Genomic DNA, 21223 nt, shown 5'->3' on the forward strand with positions numbered 1-21223 from the left:
ATAGCTGCTTGTACAATACTATATACGTGTACTGAGTTAAAACAGATTTAACTCTAACACACAGGTAAAACAATTCAATTCCCTGAGATAAACATGAAGCGTGCGAGCCTTGCTATTGACAGCGTGACCCGAGCGTCTACCAGAGAAGCTTCGCAGACTGTTCAGACAAATGCTCCGACACGACAGCACCAGAGGGGGGGAAGGCCCGTGATGCGCGGAGAGGAAGGCGAGGAAGACTGCGGTGCCCTGGTACGTGAGCGAAGACCTTTAATCATTATGCTCCCCGCGAGTGACACGGTGCACGCGGAGATGGAGCTGCAAACCGGGGAGCCCAGCAGACAACAACAGGCTGCTAACGTCGCCGCGCGGATCGGCTCGGAAGGGTTGAAAGACTGTGTACGCTCGGGGCATGACCAGAGACACAAACAGATGAGATGTTTCCTTTTTTTTATTAGAATGCATGCCTTCATTAAACATAGCCACTGTCTCTCTGAAGATATTAAGTAGATCGATTGTCTGTTTTTGCATTAAAGGTGTTAGATCAGGGGTGAGCAATTATTTTTTTCCATGGGGCCACACGAGAAAAAATATTGTGGAGGGCCAGGCCAAAAGTCTTAACTCAATTCTGCATAATATTAATTGTATTTCTTTATAAAAATCAGTAAATAGTATTGTTTTGCCACGCTGGTAAGACTGGTAGAGTTTATGTTAGGACTAAGCAAAGAAAAAGTGAGATTGTCTTACAAAAAATGTCATTTAAAAAACACTTCTAAAATAAAAGCAATGCAGCTTTAGTCCATGCATGAGGTAAAATTATAAAATATGTTTATTTTGTAATTCCAAATGAGCTTAAACGGGCCAGTTAGACCAAAGGGTGTTAGAATGTTGTTACCCCATCAAAAACATACCGTATTTTCCAGGCTCTTAAGCCTCCAACCCCATCAAAAAGCGACTGCGTGCCCCACAATCCAGAGCGCCCTATACAAAAAACGAATCCACCCTGGTGTCCCAGCAGGACTTCAGAAAACTACAAAGCCGCACCACCCGCAGCGCACGCAAACACGCACGGAGCGGACAGCGACTGCGCAGCGAAAACTCATCACTCCACGCGGACGAGGAATGGAACAGAGGAACGAACCGAAAAAGGGAGTGCAATGTGCCTTTCTGAGCCACAACTGAACAACTGAGTCACCGTGAACACGCCAACAATCCAGCGGTCCCAGACAGCACCCTCCCTACAAGCCACAACTGAACAAAGCCCAGAGTCACCGTGAACACGCAAAACAAAGTCCGACTGACCCATAGAACTGTTGTGTTTCTTTTAAAGTCCGGTGCAGTTTATATGTGAAAAAAGTTCGAAAATAGACCATTTAATGACAGTGCGTCTTATAATCCAGAGCGCCCAATAGTGCGGAAAATACGATACCTGAAGCAGTGTTTTGTTTCATTCACACATGGTTGAGTAACCCTTTATTATTCAGATGTTTACGTCTCCAGAGCTCGTAATGCCCTGTTCCACCTTGTGATGTCATGTAGTTGTAGTTTTTAAGTAAATATCTACCTTTTACCTTTTATTGAGTAGAAATTGGCAATTTCAGGGCTGAAATTAACAAAAAATTTTAGTAAATGTGTACAGAGTTTAAAAACACAGTGGTGCACCTACTGTATTACCTCATGACATCACAAGGTGGAAATATATTTTTTTAGTTTGAGAGAAGTGCTCAGTCAAAGTTTGTGTGAATGAAACAAATCATGTCTTTGATGAGGAAACAACATTACAACGTCATCAGAAAATAGCATAACATTGTAGAAAAGGGCTTTTAGTAGAAGGAAATACCTTTCCAATAAGCAGTGGTGCAGTTAGTTAAGCGTGTGCCCACCAACCAGGGGACTGCCAGTTCAAACCTTGTCTATAAATGCTCACAAAATAGTAAATAGTCACATTTATGTAGAGCTCTTCTAGCTTCAAGGCACTCAAAGTAATTTACATCAAGGAACGACTATCCCATTCACACACACACTCAGACACCAGTGTACGCAGACACGGTTGAAGAGGCGGCTTAAGTGTCTTGCCCAAGGACATAATGGCAGTTTTCTATCTATAGGAGTGGAAATTGCACCGTAATCTAAGTATACAGCGTTGTTGTGTCCCCCGAACAGGTCGCTTTGCCCGTACTGTGTGTGCTACTGTTACGACCCAAAAAATGAATCCCAACATATTCAGGAAGGACACAGAAACAAAGTTAAGGATTAGAGATGTTTTTGTATTTTTTTGACTTTGTGCGTGTTGGAACCAAAAAAGAAAACCCTTAACCCGTGCCCCCAAAAAAGCTTGATCAAAATTTAAGATACAGTATAAACACTTAAATCTATCTGAAAATGACTTAAAAGTAGTGAAATTATCAGTCCATGCAGCAAGATAGTTTTACTTGACAAGTTATCTTTAAATAAACTAGCTCTAGATAAGAATGAAGCACCCTCTGGTCTAGTAAGTAGGTAATAAATCTGAAAACATGATGAATATTCTGATATAAGTTTTAAAATCTTGGCCAGATCAGAGAAAATTGCATTGCACTTACTAGTATAATGAGCCAGACTGTAACACGGAGGGCATTTGAAAAAAAAAAAAGTTATATAATTGGTCCTACCTGTGAACTGAAAGAAGCAATATGCTGATAGATAAAAATACGAATTTTTCACGTATATGGATAAAGAAGTAAGGCTGCCTTCATCCTTTCAGATTACATAAAATCAGGACTTAAAGACATTGTGCCTGATTTTTACTGTCTTAAAAACTTAAAATACAGAACAAATTCACGTTAAACGGTTTTCAGTTTTCACTAACTTTAAGCATTCCAAGGATCTTAATTAATCCCTGTGATGAGTTTAAAAGTGCTTTTCTTAACTCTTAAAGGGATAGTTCAGAATTGTGGACATATGACCTCATTTCCTAGTGAGCCAGAGTGTTGGAGACGTGTGGAGACACTTTTTTAAATATTCCATCCAGTCCTTGTATATGCAGAGGTCGCTGGTGCTAGGCTAGTGCATGTCAATGGCCATAGTTAGCCTGCTAATAAAAACTTACCCACTCCACAAAACACCCGAAGCAAATCTGTTATTACTCCAGACTGTCGATGTAAATGTCTGTGTTGATAGAATAATGTTTGAAATAAAACTAACCTTGCACTGCATAAATTGTCGTATGTTGAGGGACTATTTTCTCATATATCAGTCCGCCGCTGCCAAGCTTTTTATCAGGAAGTACAACTTGCTGCTGCTCAGACATAAATCCTTCAAATGCAAGGTTGGTTTTACTTCTAAAATTATTCTATCAACACAGACATTTACATCAACAGTCTGGCGTAATAATTGTTTTGTTTTGGGTGTTTTGTGGAGTGGGTAAGTCTGTTTTTAATGACAGGCTAACTATAGCCATTGACTTGCGTTAGCCTAGCACCAGCAACCTCTGCAAATACAAGAAGTGGACGGAATAATTTAAAAAGTGTCTCCATACGTCTCCAACAGTCTGGCTCACTAGGAAATGAGGCCCTATGTCCAAAATTCCGAACTGTCCCTTTAAGAGGCCAAAGCGGAGTGTTGCTGTGAGCTAACAACCTCTTTCTGATTAGCGTAAAATAAAACTCACAGTGAACATATTTTGATCTCAAGAGCTGCTAATAGAACATATCTGTACTGAAGCAAGACCATTTTTGCTCGGATACATGGTAAAAATTGCGTATGGGGTATTTAAACTACATTAAACCCAGAACTGAACCGACCTGAACTAGACAATGACTAAATATGCACTAGAAAAGCCCAAACCAAGTCAGTCTACATTAGGACTACAGTGACCTCAAGGATCAAACCAGGATGAAAGTGAGTGCAGCTCAAGAGTACATTATAATATGCATGTAGAAAGACGGATGCTTGAGTTCCTTTAAATGGTTTAATGTGTGAGTACTTGAACTTACTCAGCTCAGAGCGATTCTTTTAAGAAATCGAATGCCTCAGAAATATTCCGAAACCCTGACATTTCAATGTGAGTAAAAGTGATTCTCTGTAAGTGTCATCCCTGTAGCAAGGTTAAATGCCAAGGGTAATGCAATAATACCACACACTGTTAGCTGTATAGAATAAGCTTAAAGGGCCCATCTCATGCAAAATCAACTTTTCAGAGCTTTCTACCTTCTAAGACTGATGTGTGGGCCTTGTATATGTCGCCGAAGTGGTTTTTAGATTGATTTGGCATTTTTTTAACAAATCCAACATTTTTCTGCCACCCTCTCACGATGACGCATTTGATGTAGCAGAAAGCGCTTCGCACCCCCCCCACTCCACCGACTCCGTCCCACCTCCACCCCGCATCAGCTGACGATTCCCACATGAACACCTAAACAAAAGTGACAGCATAAGCTAATTGTTCTACACTGCAGTGTACATGATATAATAAGTTTATCTACTAGTGTTTATTAATACTTTACCAATCAGTCATGTTCAGCTGATGTGGACGCGGTGCTTGAGCTTCGTGCTCCTCAAAGTCCTCGTCCAATTCCAAGTCCAACACATGCGGCTGTACTCGCTGTATAACCATGATGAATAAAAGTTTATTCCTACCACTATCAGGGTGCACGTTTGTCTCCCCCTCCCTCCCTGAGATGGGCGGAGGAAGGGCGGCTCATTCAGAGCCTACGTCACGTTTGGAGGGCGGAGCCTGTGCTTTCTCAGGACGGGCGGGGGGATGAGCAGTATTCGGCCTTTCATAGTTCCTGGTCTGTGACTGTCTCCAAGAAATCAGTAAGATTTCATAACTATTGTGTAATGGATGTTCCAAAACCCAAATTGTGCTTGTTTATGTGCAGAAGATACAATGTGAAAAGAGTTATTTTGCATGAGATGGGCCCTTTAACAAAGACTATGTGAAAAGTGGTACAGATGTGGACGGTTGTGTGGATGTTTGCTATAGTAATTGGTTTAGGTTCAGTTTGGAGATGCTGTTGCTTTGCCAGGAATGTTTCCTAGCATGGCATTGAACATAATCTCCATGGAGACAAGCAGGCAAAGTTACAGGTCTGGAGGAAACAGCAACATTATAACCAGGGCTGAGTATCATTAAGAAGTTGCCGATATGATACATACCTCGATATAGTGAACTTTCGGTTCAGTACTATATATTTCAAATTGATTTGATACGGCTAAATAAAAATAAAGGCTAAATCATGGCTGTGATACTAAAAGTCTTTGTTATTAAACCACTTCTTGTGCAAAGTTCATATGAAACACCATCATTTTAATCATCAAAACAGTGAAAATGTCAAATGTGTCACATAAACAAGTTTCCTTCCTCTGAACAAGCAACAAAACTGCAGTACTGTAACAAAATATTGTAGTAAAATATACCAAAAAATACTCTCACCAATATATCGATACAGCAGCCCACGATATCAATACTGTATCATCACATTAAACGATACAGTATATTGATATTTTAAGATTTTGGCACACTCCCATTTATAACATGACTTAAAGCTCAGAAGATATTTTGCATGATTTAGTAAAATGCCACAATTGTTAACAGTGGGGGCAAGAATTTCCTTGTTGCTATGTAACGCTCAAAACACATTTTGCATAACACTGGACTGTAAAGGTACATGGTACAAATGCCATAAGATAGTTTACTTTTTTTAAACTGCAGATTTCAATTTAGAATTCAGAAACTGTCACCACATCTTTCCATCGAAACAAATAAGTCAGCTCAGGACAAATGCTGATAATGATAGCGAAGTTCTTTAGCATATTTTGTTCCTCAAATTCCACCATTATAACAACCCGGGTGACTGCATTTATATCTGCAATTTTCGCGGCCTATCTATTGTCACACTGTCAGCCCCGTGTTGAAGAATAGAAAGTCGTGTTGCTTGTTTCTAGTGCGATGCCAGCCGCGTTTGGATTGGAGCTTTGGAGAGATGCCTCAGAGTACACAGAGTTCACCAGTGTCACTGCAAAAAGCACCCCAGCCATGCTAGCTCACTATAATTGGCTACAAAGCTCCCACCTTAGCCTCAGCACCGCAGACAAGATGAATGGACGAATAAAAGTTGACATAAACACAACACACTGGCAGATACAGGTGCCTAAGGATGCTGAGAGTAAGGCTCGGGTATTTGACATGATTTACATTTTAGAGCCTAAGGTGCGTTGGGGAACTTCGGGTCCGTCACCTGCTTGTTTCTATGGATATATCATTGCTCTGCCAGGAATGTTCCACAGTATGACATTAAACAGATCAGCCTTACATTTATCCAATTACAGGTGGTTTTACAGCTCAAAAAATATCTAGAAAAACAAGATTTCTGACTGTGAGCCCGGTTGCTTCTCCACACATGATCACATTTTTCATATAGCGCTTTTCCGCCGTCAAGGTTCTCAAAGCGCTTTACAACCAGGAACGAGGGGGCGAGGGAGGTGGGTTAAGTGTCTTGCCCAAGGACACAACAACAGCATTCATCTGCGGGAGCTAGAATCGCACCGCCAGTGGATCATTAGTGGATCTGACCCCGCAACCAGTGATGTTTATGTCGAGAGCTGTGGATACTAACCGAAACATTTCGGATCAGTGGACAAACCCTCTACCAACTGAGTAACTGTCGCTTCAAGTTACAGATCTGGCCTGTTACTTGGTCTGGTTTGGTCTCCATGGAGATAGAAAGGTTTAATACCATACTGTGAAACATTTTAGACAAAGCATGAAGAAAGTCCTTGAAGAAAAGTATTTGACGGACCCTCAATGTTCATCTAAAACAACTTAATAAAAGAATCAACCTCCAAACAATCACAACACAACGCTCCCCAATTCTACATTTATCACCGATTAAGAAAATAAAATTGTAGAACGGACTGAGTACAGAGCAGTGGGCGTGTACAGGTGGTGGTGAAAACAGGGATTGATCTGCAGAATGACGTCTTGAAAATAAGTGATTAAAGATTACTCAAATATGCATGAATCACGCCAAATACAACTTCTAGTGAGTAAATGAGAAGGGGAAACAACTATAACAAAAACTATAAATAATCAAATGAAACATAAAAGGCACACCTTATAGAGCTGCAAATGCAAGAAGCAGCAATTTAAAAGTGAAAAAAATGCATTGCACACTCAGATGGCCAATGTCCAAAACTACTCTGAGCATTTTTTCATTTTTAGAAATGAATAATACCACATAGCCGTTTTTTGATAAATAAAACACGTAGGCTAAATTATGTTAAATGCTTACTTTGGAGAAACGCCACAGTGAAGGGCCGGGGCCTCTTAGACCTGCAGTTTTGAACAAGAAGCCAATGGTTCTATTTGTTAAGTGAAGCTGTTTTAGACTGATACTGTACTTTATGATGAATAAAACAATATGATATACGTTTGATATGATGTATGTTTTCTTAAAATTATAAAAGGTATAGGTATCACTGGCGCAAGGCTACTACAGTGAATATAGAAAGTGAGACAAAGAGTGTACTCTTACTCCCAAACTGCCTTTAATAAATGACAAAGTTTCGATCAGTGGCTCTTCATCAGGTCATGGTTCTCTCTGTGTGCCTCTCCCATATATACCCACTGTTGGGCAAGTTACTTCAAAACTATAATGCTTTATTTATTACTTGCTACTGTCATTACAATTCATTACATTACAATATTATTTTATTTAAAATGTAAGGCATTATACGACATTACTTTAAGTTACTCTCACTAAAATAATTGTCACTGATTGTCAAATAAAAATCAGCAAGCCAAACTTTTGCGCTGTATATGGACTAAACAAGGACTAAACCAGAACTGAATGAGGACTGAACCGAGGACTGAACCTGGACTGAACCAGGTCTGAACCATGACTAATCTTGGACTAAGACTTGGAATCTAGGATTGCTCCTGAGACACCGAGCCCGTGGAGCAGGTTATCCCCATGGAGCATGGAGCTCTGTGCCGTTTTTTTCTCCCGCGGCCACCCGTTGGTCTACACGGGTGCACCTCCGAGCCTGTTCTGACATTTGGAACTGTAACAATGGTGTTGCACGACTGATGATATTGCGGTGATTTTAGCAAGTTTGTATGAAGAAAAACTAAAAACCCACCACATCAATTCAGGTTAAAAATGCAGTATAACACACGTTACTGACTGACATACTGAGTAAAGCAAAAAAGTACAGCAAAAAGGCAATGAATTACAGTAATTCGTTACTTTTATAACGCATTACTCCCAACATTGTATACACTCTGTGCTCACTGATGGGTTGCCTAATCCAAAGTGAGTTATTTAATTCTTTAAATTACCATTTTTTCAAAAGAATAAAAAACAAAAAAACAAATCTAAACCTTAATAGTCCTATTTTTTTAATGCAAAAGTAACTCTTGTGCATTTTAAGTCGTGTGAATAATGCTGTTATAATCCTGCATTATTAGTCTGTCTTCATCTTCAAAGCTCAAAGTGTTCTGTTCCACCTTATGATGTCATGTAGTGGTAGTTTTCAAGTTAACAGCTCCTTTCACTCAGTAGAGATTGGCAATTCCAGGGTTGAAACTGTCCAAATGGCTCTAGTGAAGGTGTGTTTGTGTGTTAAACATGTGAATGAAACAAAACACAACTCCACGTATGTTTGTGATGAGGAAACAACATTAACATAGACCTGGAAATAGCATAACATGGGCCCTTTAATATGTCCTCATTCAACACTATTCACTCACGATCTCCATCCCCAACCACAACCCATTACCCGACACTCTACTCAAACGACATATTTTGTAAAACAGCCGAATGGTATTATTGCTTTATCGACCGCTATCACGGCCCCACTGTAAGCCCACTGAAAGAGCACTCCCAGCAGAGAAGTGGACAGCGTCATCTCAATTAGCCAACCAAGCTTTCTCTACAGAGCAACCAGTAGCATTTTTCATTGCCGCAGGGACAGTAATGACGTTAATTTAGAATGGCAAGAGGAGACCATTTAAATCGCTGTACATGTTTGCTTTCTACTGTCTTAAAGCATCCTAATTATTCACCGCGATGAGTTTGTAACTTTCAGAGGCCAACTAGCATGCAAACAGTGCACTTCCTGATTCTCAGACAAGTTAAAGGCTCTGTATTTCGCAAAATTGACTCAGGTGAGCTTTAAGCCAGGTTAGAACATTGTTACCTCAGCAAAAACATACATGGATTTGTGTTTTGTTTCATTCACAAATGTTTGAGTAATCCTTTATTATTTGTCTGTCTACATGTCCAAAGCTCAAAATGCTCTGTTCCACCTTGTGATGTCATGAAGTGGTAGTTTTCAAGTTAACTGACATCTTTTACCTTTTGTTCAGATAGATAGGCACTTCCAGGGATGAAATTATCCAAATAATTCAAGTCAAGGTGTACTTCCTGTATTCCCAGATGAAATCATGAGAAGAATTCAGACAAAATTTGCAGAATTGGTGTGCATGCTGAACATGTGTGAATAAAACAAAACACAACTCCAGGTATGTTTGGGATGAGGAAACAACATCATTAGCCAGGCTAGCTCCACCTAGTGCCTCCGCTCCATTTTATTTCTCTCCAGTGACTAGGTCAGGAATTAGAATATACTAGATGGTTTGCAAGAACCCCGGAAGTTGTAGACCGTTGTAATCAGCGAAAAGATGAACCAACCCGAGTTGTGATAGCAGACTGCATATGTTATCTTCCTTTGGACTTGATGTGTCAAATACAAACTTCACGTTTTTTATTGCACCTTTAATTCGCAAGTTTACTTCGCAGAAACGACAATGATCATTGACAGACATGTTCACTCTCTGCTTTGTTTGCTCTTGTGCCAGCAATTACTTGTACACCACTGAGCGTCTCGGTGCATTACATACGTCATGACCAGACGGCAGCGATTGGTTAAAAAATAAATAAAAAAAGTCTACCATCAAGCGAATGAATCCTAAAGCTGCGAGGTCAGACGATTTCCACGAAGTGAAACTGGGCGATGAAACAGGCTACAACATTATAGCATAGATCAGAAAAGCGTAATATGAACCTTTTAAAGGAACACTCTGGAATTTTGGACATAGGACTAGTTAGCGTGTTGGAGACGTGTGGAGACACTTTTTAAATATTCCATCCAGTCCTTGTATTTGCAGAGGTCACTGGTGCTAGGCTAGTGCATGTCAATGGCCATAGTTATCCTGCCACTAAAAACAGTCTTACCCACTCCACAAAACCCCTGAAGCAAATCTGTTATTACACCAGACTGTCGATGTGAATGTCTGTGTCGATAGAATAATTTTAGAAGTAAAACCAACCTGTGTCTCCACACATCTCCAACACTCTGGCTCACTAGGAAATGAGTCCCTTTAATAACAAACAGTACAAAACAGACTTATTTTGAACTCAAGAACTGCTTTTACATTATATCTTTATAGGAGCAAACCGAATTTTACTCAAAAGCATGGAGAAAAATTAACAACTTAACGATATTGTTTATTTATTTTGGAAAACAGATCAAGGCTCGGTCAAGAAACTGCTAGAGTTCTTCCGTGGATTTGGATGACCTACTTTTGGGACGCGCTCTCCCTTTGTTCCCGGATTGATCTTAATTACTGGCTGTGGGTGCGGACTTGTGTCTTTGAGGAAGAGACTGCTCAGATGTGCGAGGAGTGAGGACGAAATGGGTTTAGTCTGAGCCGCAGTCGAGAATTGCTTGAAAATTTTAATGGCATTCAAATATCAAAAGAAGTACTGTTAAATGAACCAATATGTAAGGCCTCTATTAATTTCCATGACTACATATTTATTTGATTATGGACTTCTGAAGTTTTGAATTTTTGAGTAAGCAAAAACAAATTTATTGAAGTTTTTACAGCCCATACAACAGCATATAAGAGTGAATCAAGCTTTCTCATGTTGATGTTAGATACAGTGCGACAGGGTGATAGTTGACGGTTTGAATTCTGTTCGTGCCAGTTCATATTGTTGACGTGTCTTGGGGCAAGACACTCAGTGGGCAATGGAGAGGTCACTGGCTCAGTTTGCGCCAAAGCAGCTGTGGCTACTGCAGAGAATTGACTTAGAATGTCTAGAATATCATTTTCCATATTGTTGTGGAATAAATTGTAGTAGCCCAAGAAATTTATTGATCCACAAGGGAAATTTCTTGGACACAGTAGCTCACACATCACGTTATATTACAATAACAAAGAGTAAAAAAAATGGTAATAAAACATCTAACAGAAAATTCTAAAGAGGCATGACACTGGAGTTCTAACACATAAGTTTATTTATTCATAGGTATGGGACCTTGAGACACAAACCCTCAAGACATGGGGATACTGTTGCTACTCTAGTCCAGTCCAGTCTGGCTATACCATTGTAGGGAGTATTATACCTCTGATGAAATAAGATAAGGCTCTAACAAATACTGTATATTGCATTATTAATAAAGATGGACTATGTAACTTTTTTGGTAGAGAGTATGTCGTCAGCCCGGGACCATGGAGATATTGTTTTTGTGTCTTCATGAGGGCAACCATTTGATGTCACCAAGTTACTGATCAGATCTGTGGTAAGGTGACAAGACACTGAGTAGAAAAAAAAAAAAGAAGTATAAATAAATAAAAACTGTAATTGAATAAACCATACTCTTGAACATTCCAGGCAAAGCATTTAACAACTCCACGTAGACAACAGGGATGCAACGATATTCGATATAATATTATTCGATACTGGTCTCAGATACTGGATTCAGCACACGTGTTTGTTTAATACACGTGTTAATATGCACATGTCCCTCCATGCTCGCTGTGTTTATTTTGGTCCAAAAGGAAAACAGTTATCGCTGCATCCTCCTCAGATGCAGGAAAAAACAGCTCTATAGAGACTTACAGCTGAAATATTCTAACAGAGCTGGGTTTTATCTTTCAGTCACTGTTTATTTTACATTGACAGAATGACAAAGAACTTTTAAATACTTTAGAATCCCTTTTGGCTTCACATCGGCGTTAATCAAATCTACTCATATACACACACGTGATACGACTCGTGATATACATGATCTTTTTCTCAGACTCTATCTCGTAAGTCTCAGAACTCTTTTGAGACATTTCTATGTAATATAATATAGTTTGAGTGTCCAGAAATAGGATGGGAGAGCGCTTTGTGTCACAGACTGTAGGGGGCAGTGTGGGAGGAGCTACGTACTGTCTCTGCTGGAGGAGGCAGAGCAGAGAGAACTCAGGCGCGTGAACGCAGTGAGACTCAAGAGGAAAGGAAATCATCAAATCATCATCAAAGAAGGAAAAGTCTGATAGTGTAACTCCCTTCCCACACTATACTAAGAGTAGACTGGCTGTATTATAAAATATAAACTAGCCTGAGAAAGTACTGATCTTATTTTTATCGAATAAAAATGCTGAGCTGTGAATTATTGAACCAAATGAACTAAAACACTTCACATATAAACTACAACTGTACAGTAGTTGTACTGTAATGAACTGTATGTAATGTATGTATTGTTTCATTAACATCATGGTGTTATTATATTATACTCATTAGCAGAAAAAATCGAATGAGATATTTTTTGTGTCTTAAAACCGAAACCGAAAAATCGAATTGATATCATGACCTGTATATCGAGATAGGGATGGGAAGAATTAACGATCGATTATCGATTAATCATTAACGTTTTTATATTAAAAAGATCATCATTATTATTACTATCTGCGCTACTAATCTGCATAAATCAATTCAACTTTACGACATATAAACCGTAACCACTCTAGAGCCACATCAATCCATTTGAGATTATAACGTGTTTAATTCAGTTTTGCGCAACTAAGTGAAAATAAAACTACAGCTCTTGTGCGCTGATGCGGTCAATTTCTGTCAGACTAAAAGACATGATTCAGTGGAATACAGGTTAGTGTGACCAGGACACCGTACGGGAGGTGGGAGGTGGGGACTCGTCATGGACATTGCGCGACTCTCACCTGGCAAAGCTTTTTCCCACTGGACACCGAAACATATGTTCCTGCTTTGTACACTGTGCACATGGACTCCCACTTGTCCCGAACGCAACGGAAAGTGTGGAATTTCTTGTACAAGTCATCGTTAAATACGCATTTGTGCTTCGGTACGTTGCAGACTGACCCACTGTTTGTGTCTCGCTCCTTGTGAGTGCAGAGAGACACATGTACAGACCCCTGTTTGGTCACGCTACGCACAGCAACCTACATTCGGTTTGTCGATTAAAATTAACGTAATCGATGAAATTCTTAATGATCAATTATAGATTAATCGATTAATCATTGCCCATCCCTAATCGATATACATATAGAATCATGGGAAAATCATATTGTTGCATCCCTAGTAGATAAGCAGGTGGCAGACCCAAGAGAAAAGAGCACCTTTAATATTGCTACAACTACTAATCTGATCATAGGAACTTTTGACAAACTAGCAATTTCAGAAGTTCTCTATTAGTTTAAAACGTGTAATACTGTGTGGCTCAGTGCTACAATTAAACAGCTAGAGTTCATCTGAAAGACCAGTTTTCAACCTTAAAGATAAAAATATGGCACAATAAAATCTTAAAAAACGATAAAAACTCCCACCCAGTACTAGTATGTACATTATAGATCAGACTTTATGATAATCTCTTGGACCTTGGGCTTTGCAGTTTTGTAGTAGAAAGGATTACACAGAATGTTTGATGTTTGAAATCTAAGCTGCAGTTTGAAGTGCTCCGTCAGCCTGCCAGTCTGTTAATGCTCCCTGAATTATTCCTTATTTCTCTAACCATACGCCAGAGCTCCACGGGCCTCTTAATTAGTAATCTGCTATGTTCTGCCGACATCTTAAAGAGCTGCTTAATGGAAAAAACACATTGTGAGGTAAGTCATTAACAGTGAAAGCGCCAGTGATTGCTTTTGAAGGATTAGGCCACTTTTCATGTAAATGTGTTATTTTTTACGCAAATTGTGATTTCGAAATGCTTTCACGATTAAAGATGGAAGAATGTAATATATTGGTGAAATGAGTGTCAGGAGTAGCACCAAAATATTGAGCGTGGCATTAGGTTTAAAGATGCATTGTGGGGCTTTTCTGGTGTACGAGGGATGCACCAATACCAATATCCTGGTAAGACCTATAAACTGATGCAGTAAGACTATTTACTGGTTGTAGTTGGTCCACAAAGTCTCAGAATATTTGAGTTTTTAATCCAAAGTTGTTCTTTAGTGACATAAGAGATTAATAACTGCTACATGACATATTTATTTTTAATACAGTCATTTTGTTTGTAGGAAAATACAGTCTGTTTTCAGTCTCTGAACTGGTATCGGTTGATTTTGGATATTGGCAGATTCTTAAATTATCGGAATCTGTATCGGAATTGAAAAAGCTGGATTGATGTATCCCTAAAAAGCACCTTGAAAAACTTTGATCAGTATCAGATTTTCACAGATATGACCTGTAATGTGGACGAATGGAGTCATGCTTGTCTAACGTATTTTTCGGACTATAAGTCGCTCCGGAGTATAAGTCGCACCAGCCAAAAGATGCATAATGAAGAAGAAAAAAACATTAATATAAGTCGCATCCGACTAAAAGTCACACTTTTTGGGAGAAATGTATTTTAAAATCAGAGACCAGGAACCGACATTTCATCTTGAAAGACAAGTTATAGTAATAACAACAGAACAGAGAACAACAGCCTGTTAACGTCACATATGAACAGTTCTTCAGATAAACTATAACATAAACAACAGAACAGAACAAGTTTGCCCAGCTCTCCATCTCACTCCAAATCACTAAATCCATTGAATTCTTCATCCTCTGTGTCACTTCTGAACAACTCCCCGACCTCTGGAGGTAAACAGAGCGCCGCTTCCTCTTCTGTGTAGCTGTTGTCAGACTCTGCATCAGTTCCAGTTAGAATTATTCTGGCCTTTCTGAATCCCGACAGAATGGTTACGTTTGCCATTGAAGTCCAGGCTTTGTCAATAAATCCAATGACTTCCAGGAAAGTTGCATGGTGCACCCACCCGGTTACTGTGAAGCTGTGTTCTCCAGACCCGCCTTTCACCAGTCCCTCACAAGTTTCTCGCTTTTTCCAAACTTTCTTTCTGCTGCTCAATTACCGTTTTTGGCTGCATGTTTCACTACTTGCAGCAAGGCAGCGGCTCTTTCTGCAGGAGACATGCGCAGTAGAGCCAAGTGACAGTGGTATAGGAGTAATGGGAGAAACAGATACTGGCACACAAACCTGTCAGTGTGAAAATTTTAATATATAAGACACACCAGAGTATGAGTCACAGGAAACACCCAAACCATGAAAAAAGTGTGACTTATAGTCCGAAAAATACTTTTAGATAGATAGGTTTAATGCCATACTGTGGGATATTCCATACATTCAAGGTGGGTGAAGGAAAATTAACTGCCAAGAGTGGGAATGGCAATCATTGTTATAGGCGCAGTTGTCTCTAGCAGCTGATCTATGTCCATCAATAAACAAGTTAAGATAGTAACAGAGTGTAGTGAAATAGAATTGAAAGGTCCACCAAAACTAAACCAGGTCTAAACCAAGGCTGAACCAGTTTTAAGAAGTCTAAACAGGGTCTTCTTCTAGACTAACTCAGGACTAAACTAGATGCAGTCCAACTTTTCAATTGTGTAACTTTTCTGGTGTAGGGTCCATTGCTTTTTTCCACGGAGATGTTATTGCTTTGTCTGGAATGTTTCACAGTATGGCATTAAAACTTTGTATCTTTATGGAGATCAAACTAGAACCAAGTTATAGGTCAGATCTGTGGAGAGGCGACCCTGCTCACAGTCAGAAAGCCTGTTTTTCTAGCCTTTTTGAGCTATAAACCCACCTGTAATTGAATAAATGAAAGGTCCAGCTGTTTAATGTCATACCGTGGAACATTCCAGGCAGAGCAATGACATATCCATAGAAACAAGCAGGTGACAGACCCCCAACAAATTACAAAGTGCACCTTTAAACAAAAATTTTTAAAGCAGGAATAAAAACAAAGCATAAACTGAACAAAAATCAAAGTTGAAACTGCCAAAAAATTGCGATGACCACCACTTTTAAAGTTCATGTAACAGTTTGAAAATCACATTGCAATTTAAATTTGAGTAAAGTTGTGTTCTGAACAAACAAAACATTGTTCTGTAAAAAGAGCGAAGAGCGTGGGCAAAATGTTGTGCACAATGCAAAAACTTGTCTGGCCAAATCGTTTTTATTTTATTTTTTTATATTTTGAAAGGTCCACAGACAAAAGAGCTTGAATAGTTGGTGAAAATCTTATGCTGCTGTAAAATCTTAGGATAGTAGCATATTTTGATGAGCATAAAAACTTTCTAAAGTCAACATGACAAAGCATTTAAAAGACAGAAAAAAATGTATATGCAAAACCAAATGTGAACCCTACAGTTATTCAGGTCCAGTTTAAAGGCCGCCACACACTACAGGAGGATTTTTCTGATTTTGGCTGCGATTTGCTTCTGTCAGAGTTCGGGAAGGCGTGACCTGACTTTGTGTGCGATTCTGAAGCCGCTGCGCTTCTCGTGTTTGTGGTGTCAGTGTGACTCTGAGCTGCTCTGTCAGATCACAAAAACCAAACATCAACAATACTTTGGTAAAAGCCAATAAAACAAAGCAGGATGGACAGAGAGGTGTAAGATACAAACTCATGAAATAGCGAAAATAATGAGAAGACTTTACTCACCTCTTGTAAAGTTGTAAAGTTAAACTGCAGCATATCATCCATATTATCCACAGAATTTGTCCTCCGCTAAGAATGACACCCAGTCCAGAAAACATCACTATTAATCCAGTTTGAGGTGTTCTTTAAAAGCGAAAAGACGTGTCTGTTTACATCCACACAGTGCACAGATTGAGCTGAAGCTGCAAATCAGCGATCAAGAATCTACTTCCTTTGTAATTTATCACAGGCCTTTTGTGCATTAAAAATCATGTATCTGAAGTATTGCACCACATTTCACAAATAATAAGTAATAATAAGTAATAATAAGAGCTTTTGAACACTAAAGAGTCTCAAGGCAAGTTGTTTTATTTTAGACAGGAAACAGCTGACGCGAGGTGCACTCACGTCTTTGTAACCTGTGGTACATTTCAATAATAAACACACTTTTTTAGAAAATATAACTTAATTTTCAACCAAAAACATTAGCAGCTTCTTAAATGTTAGTCTGTGGTTATACATCCTCTGATATAAAACAAGATATGTTCTAAAACCATTCAGGAAAGATCCTACTTTTTCAAATGAGTGTGAGTCAAATGTTTGGTTTGACAACATTTTTTATTTTATTTTTTTTTACTTTGTTTTTATTAGGACATTTTAGTTATGTATATCACATATTGCATATTTACATACACAAATTATTCATATTGTGAAACAAAATAAATCAAAAGACCGACCAAAAAAGGAAAAATAAAAAATAAAAAGAAGCTAGTGACATCTGCTAAAATGTATAAAACAGTTTTACATTAAGTTTTGTTTTGACTGTAAGATTTCCACATTTTCAATACAGTTCTCCTTTGTCTGAGGAGTGTCTTAAAGAAAATGTTATTCATTCCATAATCTGAATTTCGTTGATTATATCAGTCCATTCTGAAACAGTAGGAGGTTTGTCCTGGATCACTTTCTTGCTGGCTGCTTGTCGTATCTGAAGAAGGTATCTGTCTTTTTTTTCAGCCTGGGTGGTAATTTTCCCAAATAAAACACGCTAAAACTTTCTTCTAGTTGCAATCCGGTAATAAGCTTGATGGTTTTAATCATTTCTGTCCAATAGGGGGCGATCTTGGGACATTGCCAGAATATATGAAAATGTCCAACTGATAATTGTCCACAATTTCTCCAACATTTACCTTGTTCTGCATTCTTGGTCTGATGTTCTTTAATTCTAGGGGTAATGAAGTATCTCACAGTGATAGAGATCCACACAGAGATCCCTGCCTCCTTTTCCCATTTTTGTTTAATATATATGGTAGAGTTAGTTTTTCTTGACTGTAGGACAAGGTATGTGGAGGAAATATGTTTTTTAGTAAGTTTTCCTTCACACACGTCTAAAAAAAAGCCCAATCAAGGCTTCGCTCTTTTGGTTTTGGGGTCTGACATTTGCATTCAAATGATGCCTCAGGGTTTTACAACATTTTTGACAACTCCGTTCTAACCCGACCTTCTCCTTCTCCAGGTGTGATCAGAACAGCTCTGCCCAACATGGACCGTGAGACCAGGGACCAGTACGTGCTGGTGATCCAGGCCAAAGACATGGTGGGGCAGATGGGTGGGCTCTCCGGGACCACCTCGGTCACCGTGACGCTAACAGACGTCAATGACAACCCGCCGCGCTTCCCTCACAGTAAGTCATGATGTCAACAAAAAGGGACGGGTTTTCTGATGTTGGGCAGCTTTGAATTACTTTATTGAATTATTAGGTCTTTCACTCTATAGCTCCATGATAGATGTAATGGGTAAGGTCAGACACCTCTTGGTCATTATGGAGACGCTATTGCTTTGCCTGGAGTGTTAGAAAGAATGGCATTAAATGTATCTGTCTCCATGGAAACAAGCAAGCACACCACTTGACCAAGTTACAGGTCATATCTGTGGAGAGGCAAGCGTGCTCATGGTAGAAAAGTAGTTTTTCAATGTCTATGCCCACCAGGTCTATGTATTATTACCAGATATTAGTACTTCCAAGCTGTATACAGTTGTAATGAGAGTGGTCTTAAAGATGGGATATTATGTAAAACTGACTTTTTTGAGCTGTTATAGCGCTATTCCCTCATCAAAAACATGCCTTCAGAGGTTTTAGATGTCATCCTTGCATGTTTGAGTAATCTATTCAAACCCTCCTTACAGTTAAGAGTACGATTCTGTCCAACAAATATACAAAGGCAGAATACAGATACAAAACAATACACTACAACGTGACAGTGTGCAGTAGTTTCATTAGTATCTGCGTACCTCTGAAGGGGAGCAAAGGGAGAGAGGGACTTAGAGCATCCGCTTTATCCAGGGCTAGCTAGGTCACAGAGGTGGCAGTCTAAGCAGACCGGCCCAGACTTCCCTTTCCACGAACACTTCTTCCAGTTCTTCTGGCGGGATCCCGAGACGTTCCCAGGCCAGCTGAGAGACATAGTTCGGTAACATTTTATAATAACTACACCTTATTTAGCCTTAATAAAGCATGAACAAAGACTTAATAAATAATGATTCACGCTTAGTAATTACCTGATTAGTACCTGAATTAGCACTTAAGTTGCACTTAATTTGCCTGTGCTGTAAATAGTTACTCATAAGTATTTCTTACTTAATTACTCATGAACTAACCATTTGTGTGTGCATTTGTAAATGTATACTTGAGTCCAAATTTGAGCATTTATTAACGATTAGTAAGCCATGAGAGAATGATTTAATAGTACTGCATTATTGTTTCTCTGGAATTTGACCAACCTAAACAAATGCTTAATAAAGCATCATTAGCCTTCACTTTAGAAAAGCTCTCAGAAAGATTTAACTAACAGATAACAGCTGCCTGAATTATCAGTGCATTGCATTATTAGTAAATCATTCTCTCATAGTTTACTAATCATTAATAACTGCTCAAATGTGTACTTAAATATACATTTGTAAACATGCAAATGGTTCGTTCATGAGTAATTAAGAAGTATTGAGTAACTATTTACAGCACAGGCAAATTAAGTGCAAGTTAAGTGCTAATTCAGGTAGTAATTAAGTAGTTACTAAGTGTGAATCATTATTAATTAAGTCTTTGTTCATGCTTTATTAAGGCTAAATAAGGTGTAGTTATTATAAAGTGTTACCCATCGTCCCTCCAGCGTGTCCTGGGTCTCCCTAGGGCCTCCCCCAGTTGGATGTGTCCCCAGGAGCCATCCGGAACAGATGCCTGAGCCATCCACACTGGCTCCTCTTGACATGGAGGAGCAGCAGTTCTATTCCGAGCTCCTTTTGTGTGACTGAGCTCCTTAAACTCTCTCTAAGGGAGCACCCAGCCACCCTGAGGAGGAAGCTCATTTCGACTGCTTGTATTCACTTCCATCATCCAAAGTGAAGCTTATTACATTTTAATGCATTTTATACACACTTTCAAAACGTAGTGATCTAAGTCTGTTATGTTAGCAATTAATAGCTCATAGAAGTATTAGAACATCGCCTCTTTAAGATCGTGCAATGTGTTGTTAGCTGTTGTCACTAATTCTGTAGCTTTACTTTAAAAATACATGGTTTCTTTGTTTGGTTAATAGACTTGTAAATTGGCTCTTATAAGAAAATACAATAGTGCCTCTGCCATAGGAGCGGTGAAGAGTTTTCTTATTAACACCAGAGTATGACAGCTTCAGAAAATGAGTTCTAAAAACAGTTCTAAACACTGTTATTCTTCTGGCCGTGCTAAGTGCTAAGTGCTAACCGCCGTCTTCTCTTCGGGTCTTCACTTTGTAGTAAAAGTCTGTGCCGTTCCCAAATCGAGTGTGACCGCGCTGCCAGTACTGCACTTCCACATCAGGACTCAGCATCCATCAAACACTCTCTCCGTCCTTCCTCAGTCTCTCTTTCTTTTTCTAACTGTCTCTCTCTCACACACACACACACACACACAAATACACACTGTCGCTCTCTCGTTCTCACGCTCTCTCTCCTTTCCTCCTCTCCCTCTCTCTCTTTCTTTTTCAACATCAGCAGTATTCCGTTCCACCTTTACAACAGAACTAAAAAATTGCACCTTTCTTTTATTCTTTTGAACACATTTTTTAAATTAGTCAACTTTTATTGTTAGAGAAAGCAAGACATCCATTTCTTGCTATTCATGGCTTTTACATTCACAAATTCTCAAATGCTCATGATCGACCAACTGGGGAAATGATATATGTTTGTCATGCACATCTAGAAGCAATCTGCTACATTCAAAGAGATACCACGCTTTTCTCACTGAACCGATCGTGTGATGTTACAGCTGCTAAACTCCAACAGAAGTGCGGGTGTGTTCACAAGTAGGAACCGTGCACCTCCACTAACAGTGCAGTTACACGGTGAAACATCAGTCAAAACAAGCACACTTTGTCTTTTAGCGTCACTTAGTCAACCGAGTCTTTGTTGACTTTGTTGCTGTTCCTTTAAAATGACTCACAGTACTGAAGATTTGATTTTGCATGTCACTACAGT

At 39.2% G+C, this 21223-nt stretch overlaps 1 protein-coding gene across 2 annotated transcripts in view; it reads left to right on the forward strand.

Annotated features, from left to right (window-relative positions):
- The window catches only part of cdh7a (cadherin 7a), a 406174-nt gene that overhangs the window by 225331 nt on the left and 159620 nt on the right, over positions 1 to 21223 (forward strand). For both annotated transcript variants that reach the window (XM_020930759.2, XM_055150893.1), the window contains one exon: positions 18231 to 18398. In XM_020930759.2, coding sequence (XP_020786418.2) covers positions 18231 to 18398 — 168 coding nt within the window. The remainder of the gene's footprint in view (positions 1 to 18230; positions 18399 to 21223) is intronic.

Source organism: Boleophthalmus pectinirostris, unplaced genomic scaffold, assembly GCF_026225935.1.
Source record: "Boleophthalmus pectinirostris isolate CB_2022bp ecotype Guang Dong unplaced genomic scaffold, ASM2622593v1 HiC_scaffold_15, whole genome shotgun sequence".
Classification (NCBI taxonomy): domain Eukaryota; kingdom Metazoa; phylum Chordata; class Actinopteri; order Gobiiformes; family Gobiidae; genus Boleophthalmus; species Boleophthalmus pectinirostris.